A 23,168-nucleotide genomic window follows, 5' to 3' on the forward strand; every position below is an offset into this window, starting at 1 on the left:
CTTTTATTGTTAGAAAAATTAATGGATTAAAGGCACCCTGATGTTTTTTCATTATTGTATTGTTCTTGCTACCATCATTAGTCTAGGTGGCCATTCCCAAATCCTTCTGATTTGGCCTTGACACTGCTTGATGAGCTTCTGCCCTCCAGAGGGGACCTGTCAGTGAATCCATAGCGCAAGTTGAGTGAGAACCACTGTCCCTTCCCCCAGTATTGGAACACCCATTGCCCCTCTCTGCACCATTAGGCACATGAGCTGCTAGTTGACCTCAGGTGTCTTGGGCTGTAGTGACGGCTTCATCCATCCATGCCACCAGTGCAGGCTAAAGACATCCTGATTCAGACCTAAGATTAGATCCAAAGTTAAGATGAGATTAAATCTGCACACTGTGAGATGCATGTAGTTCCACTAATGGATATGATCAGTCCTAGTGGCTTCATACCTTTGGTTTTTCAAGGAACAACAGGAAAAAAAATAAAGTAGTGGTCATCTACACAGCATTACGGCAAAGTAAATGCTGAACTGTAATTATCCAAATACTTTGGGATCAGATCTAAAGTGTACCACTGTTTCTCTAGCTACCCATTCTGTCTCTCTCTATGTCTGACAAGCACTACCTCAGCCTAACAGACAATGCTCATTACCGTCTTAATTTCTTTGTTAATTCTTTCTGGATTTACTCTAATAGGCTTCACCTATGAATCCCCAGAGCACAAATTGATGAGGACTCAACTCACAGTTAAACAGCCTGAATACTTCACTCCATGCAAAAAATTTAAACTAAGTCCTGTTGCAGGGAGCAAGCACCCCTGTGTCCCCATGTAGTGATGCAAAACCTCCATCCACAAACTTATAAATAGCTGTTCTTCAGTTGCACAAATATAAAAAACAGAAAACTACAACAAGAAGGGAATCATGGCTGTTTCACACTTAGAAAATGCACCAACAATTTACAGTGACTCTGGGTTTGGTGATAGACCCCCTACCCATGTTTACAAACTTCAAGGATGACAAGATAACAAGATTGTCTGTTTCTGTTTTCCCTTGGTACACTTAGAGCTTGATGCCAGCAGGAGGTGGTCATTAGTCCTTTATTATTCTCCTTATTTACTCATTATTGAACTGTGGTTCTGCTTTCCTTAATGACAGTCTTTATGTTGATGAATTATTTCTGCCTCATGACCGCCATCTCTCATCCGATGCACAACTGCAGTTGTGCCAGGATGTGGTTCAGTGAGAAGATGCTTCTTGGTAATTCTAGTAAAACTGTGTTATTCTGCTTTCTGCACAGATTAGGCACCCTACTCTATTTCCTCAAAATCCTGAATGTACCGTGGATTTCCATATTAATATTATACCATCCAATCTGATCCTGAGCACTGCTTTTTCTACAAAAACTCATTGGATCTCTCACAGGATACCTGCACACCTTAATATACACTTACTAGTCTACCTGTTCGTGAAGTTAAAAATGCCAGTAAGAAAACCAGTGTTTTCCCAAGCCTTAGAAACAACCATCACATCTTTTGACTAGGGTTAGCCAGTAATGTTGAATGCTTTGGGTCACCCTTCACTTTCATTGGGATCTCTTTCCCTAAAACAGCAAGCATCTTTTTGAATAACCTTACACAGTAATTGTCACATTCTGACTTCTGTTCCTCATCAGTATATAGGATGCCTAGACTTTGCATTCTTACTGCAGTAATGTACTTGAAGGATGTTCATCTACGTACATATGACAGGATTTTTTTTGCTTTATGGGACAAGGCTGAACTGAGACATAATAGCTGTGCTTCTTTTAATTGAAAGATGGTTTGTCAACATCTAACTGCTAGACAGCACTGATTTATCAATGCATCATTGACAGTATTCACAGAGCCAGACATCCATATGCACCACTCTTAAAAGTGAATCTCCCGACCTTAAACTTTTCAAGGCAAAATATTTGATAAAAGAGTTCTCTGTAGTTGGCATCAAGCCTTCACAAAACACACATTCACTCAGACACAGACACACAATGCACACACACAGACACAGACACACAATGCACACACACACACAGACACAGACACACACACACACACACACACACACACACACACACACACACACACACACACACACACACACACTCCTCCGTCCACCTTAAATACCACTGTATGGAAGTTAGGCGTATGCCTAGGTACTGATTTCCACAGACCTTTCCAGGTGAACACTGAGAAAGTGGTTTCTGTTTCAGGCATGCACATTCCACACCAAAACACACATACCACACCCCTGCTGCCTAAAACCACCACTCTGTTTTAAAGGGATAATGTGCCTTTTCATAAGTTTAAGGGGGAACTTCCTTCAAAGAGATGAGATAATATCCTTACACAACTTGTGAGAATGTGTGTAATGTACCTTGACTGACTGAGGAAGTCAGTCATTCTCATCTGCCTTGCTCTCCCTTGGGACATTATTGTCTCTCTAGACATATGCATATGTAGAGACACGACAGCTCCTGTATGTGACTCAGTACCTAAGTGGTGGAGGCAGATCTCTGCTACTTCCCTACATTATCGCTGGTAGGGAGTGAATAACTTTGTACCCTGAATGTCTGTCAGTACCTATAAATGGAAGAAGCAGCAATGTTAGTCTCCTACAATAAGTTGTTTCATGTCTATAAGTCTCTACTCTACTTCATATCTGAAGCAGGGAGACTGCCAGCAGCAACGGTACATTTAAAGACACATTCTTGATAAGTGCTTACACAGCAGGTGTGTGCTATTCACAACACCGCTGTGCTGACCAGTGGAACTCAACAAATCCTTCCACAAACGGAGTACTGATATTACGAGCCACACCCAAAGTAATTTGGAGTGTACCACTTGTAGGCATAGACACTTTATTCAGTACAGATTAACAGCTGATTATCATTGTGTCTCTGGAGCAACAATCCAGACACTTTAGGTAACTTTTGCCCTCGAAATTAGTCAAGAACATTCAGCTTCCTAATAACTTATTGAGTGCAAACTCATCTCATCTAGTAAGTACCAAAATAATATTTTTTTCCTACAAAACTAACAAAAGTTGGCCCTCAGTGTTGGTGTGAGTTATATCTCCACACCACTGCTAACTTATACAATTATGCTCCAAGTCACACTACCTCACCCAAAAAGGAAATTCACCATAAAGTAAGAAACAGCATTTCTTTGATATTGTCTGTTTTGAGTTTGCACCTCATAAGCCATTAGGTTTCCAGAAAAAAAATATCCTCCATGACACTTGCCACATTCTTCTATATTTTGAATTTGTAATATACACGATTCAATACTTAATTCTCACAATGTTCTGTATTGTAAATTCATTGTTCGTCAAACATTTATTTAGCTGGGTGTCACTGGTTTACATATACAATACCGCTTATATATTTGACTGCCTGTTGTATTACTGATTGCTTTTAGCTATTTAATTCTGTTTTATTATTATTCCATCTACAGTGGTTTGCGTCACATTGCGTGTAAGAAGTTGCTTCTTCGTATTATAACTACTTGCTTTGAGTGATGTTCCTTTCTGAAAACAGTCTTACGTTTAGTTCCCTAACTATATATATTATACATTTATGTTTTTTTACTGTACAAAATAGCCTTCATAGAAGATGAGCTTCTCTACAATTACTATTCCTAATAGATATACTGATATTACTGCTCTGACTGATTAATTTAAATTTTCTGGTGCATCCATACCTGCTATAGAACCCAGTTCAGGAACAGTATTTGGACCATGATCCTGGTTTTTGTTTACGGTTTCACACAGCAGGTTTGCAGTTGATGATGATGATGATGATGATAGTGATGATGCAGCCTGGGCTGTTGTGGTACTGTCAGTTTTAGGAGAGCTTACTCCAGAAGAAGGATCTTAAAAAAAATAGAAAAAAACAGGGATTAAGTTATGAAAGTGATACTAAATATTTCAGCGATTAACTTATTCAACCACAGCAACTACTGGGAAATGTTTGGCATATATTCTACATTAAAAAAAAAATCCAAGCATTTTCAAGAATTGGAAGTTGGGTAGCAAGATTTAGTGCATAACCAGACCAGTGTCCTTATAGCTCAGGATCAGTGTAAGATATGGTCATTGTCAGAGTACTCTAAATATTTACATGCATAAATATGTCAAACTAAAGCATTTACTTTTTTTTTTTTAGCTGTGCATCATTTATATGTATAACTTGAGCAAGGTGTGCCACTGAAATAATCTTTAGGAGATAAAGTAATAATTTCTAAAATGGTGACTGTGATGACCAGAGACACAGATGGTGCTTGAATCTCACTATTGCTAACCAAATATGTGAGGACTGGTGGCATGAAGTGCCATCAAGTACAAATAAAAGGTCCTAGCTGGACCAGTGCATTGATCTGTCAAGTCACACCAGTGGTGAAACAGAATAGAAGTCTGACTCAATAATCAATTCACATATGTAAGCTGACCACAAAACCATAAAAGGGAATATGCACAGTTGACCAGGGTGTGAGCTTCCACCACCAGATTAGATTGCACAAAGGCCACCTTCAGAGTTCAATCTTAGCATCCCAGATCACTTTATCATCACTCTCTCACTCTGTCTATGTGAACTGTAATGTCTTCCACTGCCCCTTACCATGGTAACTGCCTTTCGCACAAGTAGCTATTTTCACATATATACACATATACACACAATTCCCATTGAAAGTTGGCAGAATTATACAATTACCAACAGCTTTCTTGTTGGCACAGTAATACTGCCATCACCGTGGAATGGATGAGGAACTCCATTTACCTGCTGCTCTAAACTCAAATATGAAAAAATACACACTAATATTTCCATGATAGTAAGCCCAAATGTTCTAGCTAAGTGGAGATGATAACTCTCGTCTCAGGTAATAAAGCAATTATGGATTTATAATAAAGACTAGCCACAAGAACTTAAAAGTGAATAAACTTTACTTAACCAGTAAGTAAAATTGCAGCTACATGTTAATTATGGAAAGGAATGAGAAAATGTAGAAAGAAGAAGAATATAACATTTAGATAACATAGGAATATTTAAAGAAGGGGCAGCTCAGTGGTGCAGCAGTTAGTATGTCGCCTCACAGGAAGAGTTTCCCCGGTTTGATTCTCAGCTGGGGTGCCTTCTGTGTGGAGTCTACATGTCCTCCCCGTGTTTGTGTGGATTTTCTCTGGGTACTCCAGTTTCCTCCTGCATTCCAAAGACATGCAGCAGGTGGACTGGACACTCTAAACTGGCCCTAGGTATGAGTGTGTGTGTGTGTGCAAGTGTGTGGTACAAATGAACTACCACAGCAAGGCTAGACACCTGGCAGTGTAAACCTTGGTTATAGATGATTATCACTGTTGAAGTGACATCCCAACCCAATGTGCAAAAAATGGGAAAAGAGGTTGAGGATGAATGGATAAGAATATTTAATAGCTACATACATCTAACTGTCACTAGCTTAAAGACTACTGAAGCCTTTACTGTTATACATTTCCTGGAAGTTAAATGGAGATAGCTATTTTACAGGAAAATATTCACCTCAGTATCTTACAAGCCAACACAAGACATACAAAGACCAGTCTCACAGCATATTAATGCACATTGTTGGTCCACAGTGGTGTTCTCGACAAATCAGTACATCATTTCCTTTAAAAGAAAGTATTGTTTTCCCACAGCAAGAGTAACTAAATCAGTTCCGCCACCTGCAAAGGACTAGGACTTAATTAAGCCAGCCCAGAGACAATAGAGAGCACCAATACACAGGATGTCAACATGCATTTAACTGTTTGCATTTTAGTGTCTGCTTTCTTTTCACAGTTCTAGTCAGTTACTTCTTTGAAGAGGACTATGATTACATTGCATGACCTGCTAACACAGGAGATTTTAAGTTACATCTTCAAACATATTCATGCAGTTGCATTCCTTTCGTCTTTTTGTATTTTTATGAGAGACAGGGTCACAGATACATAATTTGCAAACAAACTGTGCTACAATTAGGAAATAATAAAGAGAGAGAGAAGAAATACACATAGGTTCATAGGTTCATAGATTCATAGGTTGGTACTAGGCTATCAGCCCTAGGGCCTATACAAGCCTAGCCATAACAATTCCCTGGCTATTTCTTCCTACACCATTTACTTCCCTGGACCCCCATCTAGCAGGGCAACTGATGTGATCCCCGGGGTGAATTTCCTTTCTCCCATCCAATCGTCAAGGTTCCTTTTGAAGAGGGCCAAGGAGGCACTCTGCTTGACATGTATGGGCAATCTATTCCAGAGTCTGGGGAGTCTCTGGGTCAGGAACCTATCCCTCCAGCATGTTTTGTTTCTTGTGATGACAAGGTTTAGATACCTGGAGCATGTGGCTCTGAGGGATTGGGATTTCTTTAAGTGTAGCATGTCCAACAGCTCTGGGTTTGACATGGCCTTGTATGTTAAGCAGAGATTGCCTCTGAGTAGACGATATACGACAGAGTATAGCTGGAGTTTTTTAAGGCGGTCAGCGTAGGGCATCTGCTTTAGGCCTGTGATTCTTTTAGTGAGGTATTTCTGTGGCCTTTCCAGTTGTTGCAGATGTCTTGAGAGGTATATACCAAATGGGACGTTGTATTCTATAATGGGTCTAATGAGGGATGAGTACAGTGGGACAATGACCTCCTTTTTTCTGGATGAAAAGCCCTTCGTGATGAGGTATGCCACATAGAAGGATTTCCTGACTGTTGTGGTGATGTGGTTATCGAAGGTGAGACCACTGTCCACCTGTGTCTCTAAGTCTCTTATCACACTTTCAGTGTTTAGTGTACTGCCGCCTATATGGTAATTCACGGTTACATGTTTTTTCCCAAAGGGGATAACTATACATTTCTTGACATTGGGCTTGAGCCCATGGCTCTGGCACCAAGCATCTGTTTCTGTAGGGCCCTTTTGTAGAGTATCCACATCATTTGGGGATTCAATAATGGCTCCCAGTTTGCAGTCATCTGCGAACTTTGTTAGCCAGAGTCCCTTAGTATTGGCTTGTACTTCAGAGAAGTAGATGCCAAACAAGAGTGGTCCCAGGACTGAACCCTGAGGTACTCCACTTGTCACTTGTCTGGAGCTGGATTTGGAGTCAGCTACCTTTACAGTGTGGGTTCTATCAGTAAGCCAGTTAGCAATCCATTGGGTGATGTAGGGATTAATGCCCAGCTTAGTAAGTTTATCTATGATTCCAGAGTGGGTGATGGTGTCAAAGGCCTTGGCAAGGTCTAGATAGGCTGTGTGGACCACCTTACCCTTGTCCATGGCTCTGGAGACTGATTCGAAGAAGTCAATCAGGTTCAGGAGACAAGATCGGCCCTTCACAAACCCAAACTGGGTGGGGTCCAGTGTTTGAAGGTTGCCAATGTCTTTGTTTATAAGTTCCATGATAATACGCTCCATGGCCTTGCAGATAAAGCTTGTCAGACTGATGGGATGGCAGTTTCCGGGATCCAAGGTGGATCCCCCCTTGTGGAGTGGGATAACTGTAGCTCTGCGCCACTCAGTGGGCATGAAACCTGAGGTGAAGCTATGATTAAACATGACACTTAAGTGAGATGCCAGTTCATATTGTAGTTCATGTAGTACACAGCCCGGGATGTCATCTGGTCCCATGGTTGCTGTATTCTTAGCTTTGGAGAGTCCGTTTTTTACCTGTGTGGCCGTTATTACTGGAATTTGGCAATCTTCCAGTATTGAGATGGGCCATTTAGGGAGTGAGAAGGGGGTGAAGTTGGCAGTGAATCAATCTGCCAGGATATTGGCAATATCCTTGGGATCAGTATATTTAATGCCATTCTGTTTTAGCTCAGAGCAGATCTGAGCATTGCCATTTAGATTCTTGACATAGTTATAGAATGCCTTGTGGTTGTCTTTGGAATCTTTGGCAATTTTATTTTCGTAACTAGCTTTGGAGGATTTTATGAGGGATCTCAGTTTCTTACTGAGGCTGGTAAGGGAGTTTTTTGCATCCTGGGATTTTCCTCTTTTCTGCAACAGTTTCTTCCTTTTGTTGTAAACCTTGTTTATGGCAGGGGACCACCAGATTGGCGTCCTTTTTTTGGATGAGAGCATCTTGGTTCTATTTGGGATGGCACGATTCATGCATGAGTGGATGTGCTCGTACAGTGCCTTAGTGTAGGATTCAGCAGTTGAACTTTCAGTTCCCGTCTGCATGGGTGTCATGAAGTTTGTCACTTCTGACTTGAGTAGCATGAAGTTTCTTTGGAGAAGTTTTTTATGAAGGTTTTTTTAATAAAAATTACATTTTTAAATGTTTTCTTTAGACTTGCACTGGTCCTGGCACCACAGTAATATCAAAGCTACAAGAAGAAGTAATTAGCTATGCAAAACTGCTTTAAAGTATAGTTCTTTTAGTGCAATGCATACATAGTACAAGGCATATGTTAAGCTTGTAGTTGTTTCTTTTGTTTGGGTTTTCAGCAAGACTAACTGCTTTGCTTTATGGCAGCAGGACCTGCTTTTTGGCAGTGGTTGTATGGTTCTGTAGCAGTATGTTCTGAGACTGTGTGTGGTTCCTGGTGATGTTTCTTGTGCTGACTGGATGTTTGAAAGAAAACAGTCTATGTGTTACTTATTTATCATTTGTTAACTGTAGCAGACTGCTGATCCAGAGGAACCGTTTTCAGATTCAGCCTGAGAGAAATCTGAAAATGGTGTAATAAACAAGCAAATGGCACAGACATTTGACAAACAATATAAATGGAAGTTTACATAAATCTCACACAATAATTAAGTAGTGATAAACACATTTTAAGTAATTCATTGGGATGTGAAGCATTTACAGATAATTTATTTATTTGTATTTGTATTTAGATGGCACAGTGGTGCAGCGGTTGCGTTGTCGCTTCACAGCAAGAGATTTTCCGGTTCCATTCTCGGCCGGGGTGCCTTCTGTGCAGAGTCTGCATGTCCTCCCTGTGTTCGTGTGGGTTTCCTCCAGGTGCTCTAGTTCCCTCCCATGTTACAATGACATGCATCTGGAGTGTTTCTCCCCAGGCCTCCTCTGAAAATTGGCTTTGTTCCAAGTCAGACTTTCCTGTTAAACAAATGTTAAATAAAACAAAAAAATAAATAAATAAAATGTACTGGAATAGTCCACTGGACAAAATAAGCCCATTTTCAGTGGAGGCCAGGGGAGAAAACCTCCACATTAACAAGAAGGTACAGTACAATTGATACAGCTAAATACACAAAAGGTAATCATGTCAATATCAGAAAATATCAAATAGCATGGGGAGTATAACAACTACTTGCACAGATGAGTTCCACAAGGACATCAGTAGAAATGTAGCAGTAAATACTGTCGACCAGTCATGAGTGGAGTCCCACAGGGTTCGGTCCTGGGTCCTCTCCTGTTTGGTATCTACTTCTCTGAAGTCATAGGTCCATAAGTCCAGGCCAACACGAAGGAACTCTGGCTGACAAAGTACGCAGACGATTGCAAGTTGGGAGCTATTATTAACTCCCCAAGTGATGTTGACATCCTACAGAAAGACCTCAATGAGACAAACGACTGGTGCAAGAACCATGGCCTTAAGCTCAATGCCAAAAAATGTGTCGTCATCCCCCTTGGGAAAAACCCAGTTCCCTTGAATTACCACATTGATGGTAGTCCACTGAACACAGAAGGCTTTATAAGAGATCTGGGAACACAGGTTGAGAGCAACCTCTCTTTTGACCACCACATTGCCACTGTGGTCAGAAAGTTCTTCTATGTGGCACATCTCATTACTAAGGGTTTTGCATCCAGGAAAAAAGAGGTCATTGTCTCCCTCTACTCTTCCCTCATTTGGCCACTTATTGAGTACAATGCCCCATTTGGCATGTACCTTACTAGACACCTGCAACAACTGGAGAGGCCACAAAAGTACCTCACAAAGAGGATCCTAGGCCATAGACACTTGTCCTATATGGACAGACTCAAAAACTCCAACTATACTCTGTCTCACATCGCCTACTTAGAGGCGATCTCTGCTTGACTTATAAAGCCATGTCTGACCGAGCTCTATTAGAAAAGCTACATCTAAAGAAATCCCAATGCCTCCACACCACACACTCCAGAGACCTCAACCTCATTGCACAGTCAACAGAACATGCTGGAGGGACAGGTTCATAACCCAGAGACTGCCCATGCTATGGAATAGACTTCCCATACATGTCAGGCAGAGTACCTCAATGGCCCTCTTCAAGAGGAATTTTGATGAGTGGATGGGAAATAGAAAATTCAGCCTGGGGATCACTCCAGTGGCTCTACTCGACAGAGGCACTAGGAACTAAGGTCGGGTGGCACAATGCCAGGGTAATCCTATGGACTAGGCTTGTAAAGGCTCCTGGGCCATAAGCCTAGTACACACCTATGACCCTATGAACCTATGAATAGATATGTTAGATAACAAGCAAATACAAAAAAAAAAGAAAAACAAGCAATGTCCGTGGTATCCCCGAAGTCTCAAACAATCCACTAAACAAGTATAGTGGGTCCAAAAACAAAACATAGTAAGAAACTTGTCTGTGTGGAAGCTTTTCAGTCCATATATCTCTAGTTAATCACTGTATACTAATCAGATCAGACAAAAGTAGTAGAAGTAGCAAACTTAAACTCATCTTAAGTAAAAAAAAAATAATAATAAAAAATCTATAATTGTACAGCATTGCTAAGTATTCGAAAGTAGTCCAAGCAAGGCAGGCAGTCTGTTTCCAGTCGAAAATCCTTTATTAAGCACACAGACAAGCAATCCAAGTAAAACAAAAATAGAGTAATAATTTCCTCACAAGCTTTCTAAATATATATATACTTTCTATCAGGCATGGGAGTGGTTTGTTGTGCTGTAGAAGAGTGTTATTGGTACACGTGTTAAATTCACATCCCTCCCCCATCAGTGTGACACCCTCTGCATTTCTCTCTTCAATCCCTCCCTTCTGTAAACATGCTCTCCCTAATCCTTTATACTATCCATGTCCCTTGCTCCCTTCTTGTACTACTAATTCCTCTTTATTTTGCTACTTCTTACTCTTCCAAAACACCCCTATGCCTACCTCCTACTCAAACTATCCCTTGTACTCACCTGCAACCATTTCTATCAACCCACTTCCACATCATATCATCCTCTCTTATTCCTCCTAACTTACTGTACGTATTCCATCCCAAACTCTTCTCCACTACTACAAATACCTTCACTCTTAAACTACTACTAGCCCCAAGCAGCTTCCTACTTAAACCCAAAAGGCTAAAAGTTATTCCCTATAATGACCTAGCCTTATCTGGAGATATCCATCCCAACCCTGGCCCTTGCCTCACAAATAATAACTCTTTCCCCCCATCCCCTACTGCTTCTATTGCACACTCCCCTTCCACCCCTCCCTCTTCTTCTTCTGCTTCCTCTCAACACCCTTAAGTTCTTCACTATCAATGCCCAGAGCCTTAATAACAAAATACACCAAATACAAGCTTGGATTTTCCACAACCAACCTGACATCTTAGCCATCTCTGAAACCTGGCTAAAACCCCATATTGCTGACTCTGAAATTCTACCTCCTGGTTTCCAAATCCATAGAAGTGACCGTTTAAACAAAAAAGGTGGAGGCTCTGCACTAATCTACTCCAACCTTCTTTCATTAATCCCTCTACAAATTCCAACTCCACAATTCAAAAATTCAGAACTAACAGCTAGTCTCCTACGACTAAATAAACATAAAAATATCTGCATTATCTCCCTATATATCACCCAGGTGACAACATCTCTACCCTTGAAAATATTCTTCACTGGGCCTCAACTGAAATAGAATTCGAAACCTACATTCTAGGCGATGTTAATATTGATTGGAACAAAATTAACTCTCCTTCCCCCTCCCTATTCATTAACCTCTACAACTTCACCCAAGTAATCCATACAACCACTCGTCCTAACAATAACCACCCTCCAGGATCCATCATCGACTGGATCCTAGTCTCCCATCCAAACAAAATAACTCTCTCTGGCACTATCCCAGACACCTTCAGTGACCATCTCCCTGCTTTCATACATCGCTCAACTAACTGCACCCAATATCAACACCATTATATCCACACTCGTAATCTCAGCAACTTCAACCCTACAAATTTCTCAAACACTTTTAAACATATTAACTGGCAAATCCTAAACACTCTTCCCCTTAACAATGCAGTTGAACATTTTAACTCTATCTTCCTAGAAACTCTCAACTCCCAAGCCCCGCCAAGAAACAAACGAGTCAAGGCTAATTCTGCTCCTTGGCTATTCCAAAGAAACAAAACAAATCATGCATCGTAGGGACAAAACCTGGAAGCTATACCAGAAAAATAAGATGCCTTCTACTTTGCTTCAATACACCTAACTCCGCAACCAAGTAAAAAAACTAATCACCTTGGACAAAAAAAAACTACTATAATAAACTTCAGTCCAACAATAACAAGAACCCAAAACAATTCTGGAAATCTGTTAATTCCCTACTCCATCCAGGGTCCAGGAATAATCCCTGCCCTGACCCTAGCATAACTGACTCAGAACTAAGCTCTCACTTCAGTACATTTTTTTACAGAATCCATAGCTAATCTAAACAAATCTTTTCCAGACAATAATCCATCCAACTCTCTTTCCTCTTCTCCTAACAACCCTCATAACTGTCCTCCTTATTTCCAGCTCAAATCTGTCTCAACTACTTTCATAAAAAGACTCCTATCCAAACTAAATCCATGCTCAAATGCCCCGACAACATACCCTCCTCCTTCCTCAGATCTGCTGCTGAAGGTATCGGTCTCCCTATCAGCACCCTAATTAACAGATCTTTAAAAAAGTCATATGTACCCAAACTTTGGCAATCTGCCTTCATTCTACCTCTTCACAAAGGAAGCAAAAACACCAATATCTCCAACTTCCGCCCAATTGCCCTACTCTCGCCAATATCAAAAATTCTAGAAAAATGTGTCCACTACCAATTTATGCCTTTCTTAACTCAGAACCACCTCATAACACCCACCCAGCATGGTTTCCGCCCTGGCCACAGCACCATTACTGCTTTACTATCCTTCTTAGAAACAGTAAATCAAGCCCGGGATTCTGGATTACTAGTACCCACAGTACTGCTAGATCTTTCAAAAGCTTTCGACACCATCTCCCACAATCACCTTCTCTTTCATCTCTCCAACCTTCATCTCTCCCCTGACACCCTATCCTGGTTCTCCAGCTACCTATCAGACAGATCTCAAGCTGTCAGATGGAAGAACTCTACCTCCTCCTTCTTGCCAACACCCACCTGTGTTCCCCAGGGGTCCATCCTCGGACCTATGCTTTTCAACATCTTCATAAATAACCTTCACACTGTCATCCCTGACACAACAGTTATCCAATACGCTGATGACTCTACCTTAGTCTATGCCGCCTCTAACCTTTCTGAACTATTGACTAAAACCCAAATAGCTTTTTCCACTACTGAGAACTGGATGCACCACAACCATCTCTCTCTCAACTCTAACAAATCTAAAATACTTCTTTTCCCTCCCTCCAGGGCTTTCTCTTTCAACAAAAATGCTTTCAAAGTCCTAAGCCAAAACAACACTGCTATAGAAGTGGTCCCTTCTGCAAAACTCCTTGGCATTACCATAGACGAACACCTTAAATTTGATATCCACATCCAACAAAACATAAAGAAAACACACCAAAAGCTAGGTATGCTCTATAGGAATAACCGCTTTCTCTCCTACCCCTCCAGGCATACTATAGCAACTACCTACCTCCTTCCTTCTTTACTATATGGAGCCCCTCTTCTAACTAACCTGTCTTCTTCCAACACCTCTAAACTCGAAATTTGCTATAATAGGATCTCTAAGTTCGCAACTAAATCCAAAACCTCTACTCACCACTGCCTTACCCTACAATCTCTGAACTGGCTGGAACTCTCTAACCACCTAGAATATCTCCAACTAACCACTGCTCACAAACTAATATTCTATCCAGAGAAATGCCCAGCCTTAACAAACATCCTTCCCCCATACATCCCAATCAGATCTCTGAGATCTGAACACCAACATTTAATCTCTATCCACAAACCCAAACGTCCTGCATGCCAACTCCTTCTCTCTTTCTCTCTAGGCAAAAAATGGAACTCTCTCCCGCCTTCACTTAGGACTATACCTAACTCTGAATCTTTCAAGACCCAACTTTTCTCATACCTGTCTACTAAACGTAAATGTTCCTGCTTTCACCCTACATAAATTCTAAGAAATTTCCCCTCTGATTAATCCATACTCCTTGTTACATGCTTCCCTACAACTTTATTTTCTATTCTTCTAAAACAAACCTAAGCTAGCATCCTCAGATTAAGCAAGCTCTATCTCTTGACTCCAAATATCTAAACATTGTAAATATCAAGTAACCTCAGATGCTTATTTTTCACACAGTTGAAACTTATTGCTCTGAATGTAAATACCTGTAAACTGTGTTATCTATTGTCTTTAATTGCGTTTATAATGTACAATTTAAGCATTTGCTGTTCCTAACTGTACGAATTTATATATGTATTTTGCCTTTGCATTATATAACCTTTTTGTATTTCGTGTTGCTTATGGAGCTTTCTCCCCGGGCCTCCACTGAAAATGGGCACATTCTGGCCCAGTGGACTTCCCCGGTAATCAAACTGAAAATAAATAATTAAATAAATAAATAAAATCCGAGCTGGTCCTGCCTTACATAGTAGCTGTCATAATAATATAACCCCTATGTACTTTAAATCAAATTTATAATGATGTGGTACCTCTTAGTTAACCAGATTATTAAGTAGATTATTAAACCTGTGATTTTATCCAAGACAATATATACATGGCTGGAAATATATCAACCTTAGTCCATTTGGCAATCAAAAAATATATATAAATATATACAAGTACACTTTGCATGTAAAAAATCAATTGTAAAAATCATGTTCTATTTTCACAATCTATTGTTAACAAAGATCGCTTTCGTCCTTCTATACTTCTTCAGGTCTGTGTACAAGAACCCTAAAACTATTTATAAAAATATTATTGTATAATTAGTAAATATTGTTATTACACATCATTTTGAATTAAGTGGAAAAAAAGAGAACAAGAAAAAGAAAAAAATAATAAGAAAAAAATGTATGATGATGGAAACAAAATATACACTTAAATTAAAACTGATTTAACATGGCATTTAAAACTAACTGGTAGAATAAAATAAAATAAAATTAGTTGTAAACAATGTGGCAATTTTCTAAGTTCCAGTACAGTTTTAATTGAACAGTAGTAGTTTAGTCCAGGCTTCCTAAAAGAGTTCTCTACTCTATTTTTGTTTTACTTGGATCACTTGTCTGTGTACTTAATAATGGATTTCTGACTGGAAACATACTGCCTAACTTGCTTGGATTACTTTTGAATACTTAGTAATTCTGTACAATATTTCATATTATATATATATATATATATTTTTTTTTTACTTAAGACAAGTTTAAGTTCGCTACTTCTCCTACTATTGCCTGATCTGATTAATGTACAGTGATTAACTAGAGATATATGGACTGAAAATCTTCCACACAGAGAAGCTTCTTACACTGTTTTATAACAGGCAGATACAGTACAATTGATACAGTTGAATACACAAAAGGTAATGATGTCAGTATCAGAAAATATCGAATAGCATGGGGAGTATAACAACTTGCAGAGATGAATTCCACAAGGACATCAATAGAAATGTAGAAGTAAATACAAATATGTACAGCAGATAACAAGCAGCTACACTACAAGAGTCACAGCTGAATACACAAAAGGTAGTCATGTCAATATCAAAAACATCAAATAGTATAGTAAGTACACCAAAACGTGTGGAGATACGTTCCGCAGGAACATCAATAGAAATGATGCAGTAAATACAAGCATGGGTGCACATGTCAATCAAATCAATTCAAAATGGGTCTGATTAATATTACAACGCAGTAAACATAGATGGAGTTTCACTGACTAGTCACACAAATAGATGGAAGAGATTCAGCTACACAGAAAGTAAGTCAATATACGCTATAGTAGTGGGAAACTGGGGAGCCAGGTTTTGAGAAGTGCTGAGCTGTCATATGTGCAGTGCCATAGAGTGGAGAGGTGTTGGTGCAGATATATTTTGAATGAGGAAAGGTTTCTGGTAGTCTTTATTGATGATGGTAGGGCATTCCATTGTTTGGCAACCGAGTATTGCAGTTGGCCAGCTGGAAGGTCTGTTTTTTCTACTTTTAGGAGAAGTTGGTTCTCAGATCTGAGAGGCCTGCTTGGATCATATTGAGTAAATATAGAAGTAAGGGCTGGGCAGTCTAAGGGTTTGAAGATAATTTTATGTGCTGTTGTTAATTGTAAGTATGTAAGGTAATGGTTAACTTACTTAAACAGAAATGTTTTGCATTAGGTTCTGAACTTTTGAAAGGATAAGGTGAATCTTAAGTTTGTAAGGAGTGATTCCTTTGTATGTGAGGCCATTATTAAAAAGCTGTAACCTGTGATGAGTGGAGTTTATTTGGCAGCATGATTAAGCAGATGAAGGTTTGAGAGCTAATGCTGTACATGGTAGTTATTTTTGTGAAATTTCTGACAAAAATGTTGAAAGTTTTTAAATGTACTATTTTGTGGGTTACACATGTTGACAGTAGAATGTATCATTTATTAAAATCCACTTCCTTTTTTCTATGACTGAACAGTGGTACTGTCTCTTGGGGTCCTGTGTGATAAATTCACATATTTGATTGGATGTGGCTTGAATTCATACTGTTTTTGACTGGATGTATTGGTAATGATGGGAAGGCTGTATGCCAGTTTGGCAATTAGGGCTCCCTTGCTAATGGGCATTTTGCCTTCTGAAGAGACAAAGTGTAATATCTTTGTGTTTTGCCCAAAAAAGAAGACTATTAGTGTTTGATTTAGTCACACTAATGAGGACATGAAAGCTGAGGGACAGGGACTGGGTTAACAAAATGCAGAGGTAATTAAAATGTGATATAATTTCAATGGGTTATTTGCTATTGCAGGGTATGCTCAAGTGTTGTGACACTGAGAGTTTTTGTCTGGTTCTGAAGACCATGGACTTTATTTTATTGGTGTTAAGTACTTGATTTGGTTAAGAGTGATCCAGTGTGATACTCAATTAACATTATTCTCAAATTTTTTTTGATGGTGAGATTTGAAGTGAATCTGAACTAAATCCAAAGCACGCACTGTGTTTAACAAAAATAAGTATATTTTAAGCTTGCATTGCATTTTTCTGAACTGTATTTTGCTTAATTGCTGCTTCATTTTTGCTGTTTTTACTGCTGTGTGACTGTTTTTCTTCTGCACTTTGAATTTCTAGTACTTCTGTACTTCATAGCATGGGCTAGATTCAGATTTGCTGAATCTAGGCTGTTTGGTATTACTTGAGCACTAAAACCAGCCAGGGTCTATATTACCAGATCGAACATTTAGTTTGTCGAATATCTAAAAATCGAAACTGGTAATATCAAAAGCCAAAAAACGTTAATGGACGCTTTCACGCAGGGAAAGAATTCCCTTGGCCGTATGCGGATTTTGTCCTGTTGTCCAGTGTAGAGCAATCTCGGAGTTGGTGTATTTAGTTAGGGGGGGTGGGGGAGGCACAGCTCCCCACTTCATTTGGGTTTAAATGTTTTTTTTTTTTTTTTACGGCCAAGGGAATTCTTTCCCTGCATGAAAGCATCCATTCGCGGTTTTTGGCTTTCGATATTACCAGTTCGATGTTTAGGTGTTCGACAACCTAAACGTTTGATCTGGTAATATAGACCCAACCAGCCATCCTACATTAAGAAGGCACTCTTGCACCCTTGTGGCAGAAGTGCGCAGCCTAGGACTCATCTGAGTTGGCGATTGTTAGAAAATGGCACAGTTTTGGGATGTCCTATTGGTTAATTGGTGTTAAAACTGTTTAATTTCACTTGTGTTTAAGCCCTGTGTTTGTGTGTAGCTGGACACTGCACTGTAGGGTTTAGCACTGCCATGTATAGACGCAAATGCTTAGAAACACAGCAGTGCTAAACCCTGCAGTCCAGTGCCCAGCAGCTAAAGAGCCCTCCTTAGCTCCACTGTCTCTCTGTGCACAATGGAGTTGCACATCGCTACCTAGCGAGCAACTCAGTTGCACATTCTGAGGTGTTGACACAGTCTTCCAACCTTTAGCTCTCTACAGAATAGCCACCTTTGACAGCATCATGAGCAAACCCTGGTCCATCTAGCCCATCCCCACTAGTTACTACAATATATACCTGCCACAATGGACAGACAGTTTCCCACCATTTCTCCAGCCAACCTGATTGACATAGGCATCCTGAGGCAATGTAGTAATTGCCTCTTGTATACTGACAACCACTTGCTCCTAAAGCAAACAGACACAGCATGTGATAAATGTAACTATACCATGAAAGTAGAATTAGTCCTCTCACATAACAATATATATAAGACATACAACAGATTGTCAGCCCGCACAACTCCCCTCTCACACAAGATAAGGTCAAGATACATAAACCCACATACTAGGAGGTACTCACTAAAACCCTACCAAAAGACTAGAGACCTCCCAAGCGCAAACAACATACACATACTGGTACACAAACAGAATCTACCACTACACATAACAGCACATATATCACTGCCTCAACAATTAAACCCCCTATGGCAAAATGCCTCAAAACCTACTGCTCTGGTCATAGGCAACTCAATAGTGAAGCACACACAGATGTCCCCCTCACCAGGTTGAACAAAGAGAAGGTCACGGTCAACTGCCTGTCAGGTGCCAGGATCCATTAAATCACACATGCACTCAAGCCGCTCAGCAGCAAGTACCATTATGCTCTGTCATAGTACATGTTGGTGTCAATGATTTGAGACGTACCTCACTGGACTATAGGAAGAGAGACATGACCAAACTCTCAGATTATGTGTCCCAGGCAGGTATGTCCATAGCCCTTAGCAGCATTCGACCTTCAGCTAGAATTATACCACAATACAGATGAAAAAATGATTGATTTCAATAATTGGCTTAGCTTCTGGTGTCACAACAAGGGGATCCAGTATCTGACTGCCTGGGAAGACATGGTCGACAGTCCATGCTGCTTTGCCAGAGATGGCCTTCACCTGTCTCCTCAAACCTTTCTGATACTTTCAAAGACACTTACCTTCCCATAGTGCTTTTTTTAGGCAATATCCAAACAACAAAATGTCCGATGTAAAGAAATCCACTAAAGATAAACTCAAGGTCATACTGCTTAATGCTAGGAGCTTAAACAGTAAACTGCACTCCCTGGAAACACTGCTCCTCTTGGAAGATGCTGACATTTGTTCAGTCACTGAGACTTGGTTCAAGACTGCTGACAGCACTCCAGCCATACAAGGCTACAATGCCTTTCACATGCTCAGATTCCAAAATGAGCATAAAAGAACCAGATGTGGAGGTGTATATCCATCTTCATTAAATCCAAATACACCTCAAGACTGGTAAAACAGTACTACTGTCTTGAGCTACTCTAAGTCCAATTAACTATAGGTAAAATACCCCTCCACATCATCGCTAGCTACAGGTCCCCTACCCTGAACCAGGAGAAGCACGCCGCATACCTGGGCTTAGTAGAGTCACTCAGTATACAGTCAAACACCTTGGTCATGGGAGATTTCAACTATCCTTCCATTGATTGGGTGAGATACATGAGCACAAACATGATTGCTGTGACGTTCCTTGACGTTAATTTAAAGTCCCTGGAACAGTTGGTCCGCACCCCCACAAGGGGCTCAAATGTCCTGGATCTAGTGCTCGCCAACATGGGGATCACTGCACTACCCCCTGTGTATTGCCCTCCCTGGTAAGGTAAGACCATAAATCTGTCTCATTTGAAGTAAAGATAAAACCTGACACCTCCACAAGAGTAAAAAAAAACTGAAAATTTCTCCAAAGCAAACTTTTGCCTACTAAGCAATGGGATAAAAGATTTCAACACCCCTGCCACCATAGCCAACAATGACTCCTATGCACAGGAATGCACAAATGCCCTTTACAGCCACTTAAACAAATGCATTGACTCAGCTGTACCCAACAGGAACAAAACCAGGTGTCCCTGGAAAAACAAGCCACCCTGTGGACTGTAAGTATAAATAAGCTATACAACAAAAGAAGGAAACTGATATCTAAGAGCAGGAGGGAACTTACTTAACATAGGAAGAATACCCTCCACAGCTTGAACAAGCAAATCAGACATCTTATTAGGTCCTCTAAGTCTAGCTATGAGTCTAAATTAGCAGCCCTATCTAAAGACAATCAAAAGGCATTCTTTAGCTATGTCCAAAATGTAAAAGGGAATGCTCAGCTGTGTTCTGAACTAATAGTGAATGGTACAACTCACACTAAATATAAGGAAATTGCTAACCTGCTAGCTGACAGAGTTGGCAATAACTTCATCTCTCCCTGTCTCCACCAGACATACTCAAAAACATTCCTGACACCAGTCCTCTACCGAGTACCTCCAAATAACAGGTCATGCAAACACTATCCAAGGCCAAAAACATGACCTCTATGGGACTAGATAACATCCCAAGCTGCTTACTAAACAATCTAAAACAAGACCTAGTGGAACCACTCGGCACTCTCTTTAACTACAGTCTGAGAACTAGCATTGTCCTGGCAGAGTGGAGAACAGCAAAAGTAATCCCCTTGCACAAAGGGGGTCCATCAACTGACCCTGGGAACTATCGACCCATAAGCCTAACCAGCCTTATCTGCAAGGCCATGGAAAGAATGATCATGGACCTTATCCACAAGGACATAGGCAACCTTCAAACCCTTGACCCAATCCAGTTTGGTTTCTTCAAGGGTAGATCTTGCTTATTAAACCTAGTGGACTTCTTTCAGGATGTCACCAAAGCCCTGGTTGATGGCAAAACAGTACATACCACCTATCTTGATTAAGCCAAGCACTTTGACACAATTCCCCATTCAGGTATCACAGAGAAACTCTGCCAGCTGGAGATTAACCCATACATTACTAGATAGGGAGCAAATAGGCTCAGCAAAAGAAGCCACACTGTTAAAGTTGGGGAGCCCAACTCCACCAATAGACCAGTTACCACTGGGGTACCACAAGGATCTGTGCTGGACCCTCTACTGTTTTGAATCTATTTCTCTGAAGTTTGCATGAAGGTAGATGGCCTGTGGCTTACCAAGTATGCAGACGACTGTAAACTGGGACAATCATATAGTCCCCCAACAATGTTAACATTACAGAAAAGGCTGACACAAACAAATGATTGGTGTCAAACTCATTTATTTATTTAACATTTGTTTACCAGGAAAGTCCGACTTGGAACAAAGCCAATTTTCAGCAGAGGCCTGGGGAGAAATGCCCCAAATATATGTCTTTGTAATATGGGAGGAAACCCACATGAACACAGGGAGGACATGCATACTCCACACAGAAGGCACTCCAGCCGAGAATTGAACCAGAGAACCTCTTGCTGGGAGACGACAATGCTACCACTGCACCACTGTGCCTCATGGACTAAAACTTAATGCAAAAAGATGCCTCATTATCCCTTTTGTTAAAGAAGTACCCCCTACTAAAATTGATATAGATAGCATCCCTCTAAGTTCAAACTGAGTGGTGCAAGACTTGGGAACACAGGTTGATAGTAATCTCAACTTCGATCACCATGTGTCCGTAGTGTAAGAAAAGCATTCTACATTATGCATCTCACAAATAAGGGCATCACATCCAAGATCAGGGAGGTTATAGCTCCGTTGTACGTGACCCTTATAAAACCACTAATTGAGTACAATGCTCCCTTCTGTATGCAATTCACCAGACACTTTCAGCAACTGTAGAGACCACAGAGGTTTCTAACCAAGAGAAACCAGAGCCTCCTAAACATGACATACATGGAAAGACTAAAAGCTCTGTCACTGTTCTCTGCATCATACACTCTGCTGAGAGGTGACATGTGCTTGGCCTACAGAGCAGTCTTGGGACCTGCCCTAATGGAAATGCTGCACATCTGCAAATCAAATGGGACAAGAATACCTCGCTGCTGAGATCTCAACATAGCCTGTGACATTAACATAACATGCTGGACAGACAGATGTATGTCCCAGTGACTGACACTCCTCTGGAATAAGCTCCCATTCCATGTGAAGCAGAGCTCCTCAATGACCCTATTCAAGCACAACCTTGACAACTGTATGGGTGACTGTAAATTCACCTCAGGGGTGCACCTAAGTCCTTCATGATCAGGGGCAGTTGGTGCTGATCACAGAATTGCACTGCTAACAATGACCATCTAAGTAAAGTCAATAAGGGTACTTGGGTTATTACACAGCTAGACTTGTAAAAGCCATAGGGCCATTAGCCTGGTAACCTCTTATGAACCAGTGGAGTGAGAAGTATTGGCTTCATAGATGACTACATAATTTCCATACAGAATAATAGGGGGTTGTGGAAGGTATACTGATTGATTGATAATAAAGAGTGAGAACATAAATGATATAAGAACAGATCCTTGTGGGATACCTTTAGATAGTGAGAAGAAGAATAAGGAGGAATTCCCCATTTGAACTTTGAAATGTATGTGGGTGGGTAAGCATTTGAACCATGGAAGGGATTCAGTACTTAGGTTCATTGGTGTGTACTAGGCTAATGGCCCTGCAGCCTTTACAAGTCTAGCCCATAGGATTGCCCTGGCATTGTGCCACACGACCTTAGTTCCTAGTGCCTTTGTCGAGTAGAGGCGCTGGAGCGATCCCCAGGGTGAATTTTCTATTGCCCAGCCACTCATCAATATTTCTGGTGAAGAGGGTCAGTGAGGTGCTCTGCTTGACATGTATGGGAAGTCTATTCCATAACATGGGCAGTCTCTGGGTTATGAACCTGTCCCGCCAGCATATTCTGTTGATTGTAGTAATGAGGTTGAGGTCTCTAGAGCGTGTGGTGCAGAGGGATTGAGATTTCTTTAGATGTAGCATTTCTAACAGAGCTGGCTCAGACATGGCTTTGTAAGTCAAGCAGAGATCATCTCTAAGTAGGCGATATGAGACAGAGAATAGTTTTTT

At 40.6% G+C, this 23,168-nt stretch overlaps 1 protein-coding gene across 1 annotated transcript in view; it reads right to left on the minus strand.

Moving 5' to 3' along the window:
- The window catches only part of LDLRAD2 (low density lipoprotein receptor class A domain containing 2), a 367,903-nt gene that overhangs the window by 20,320 nt on the left and 324,415 nt on the right, over positions 1–23,168 (minus strand). The window contains exon 4 of the mRNA XM_044063239.1: positions 3,729–3,899. Coding sequence (XP_043919174.1) covers positions 3,729–3,899 — 171 coding nt within the window. The remainder of the gene's footprint in view (positions 1–3,728; positions 3,900–23,168) is intronic.

The sequence above is a fragment of the Protopterus annectens genome, chromosome 2.part1 (assembly GCF_019279795.1).
Source record: "Protopterus annectens isolate FY-2018-M chromosome 2.part1, PAN1.0, whole genome shotgun sequence".
Taxonomy (NCBI): Eukaryota; Metazoa; Chordata; order Ceratodontiformes; family Protopteridae; genus Protopterus; species Protopterus annectens.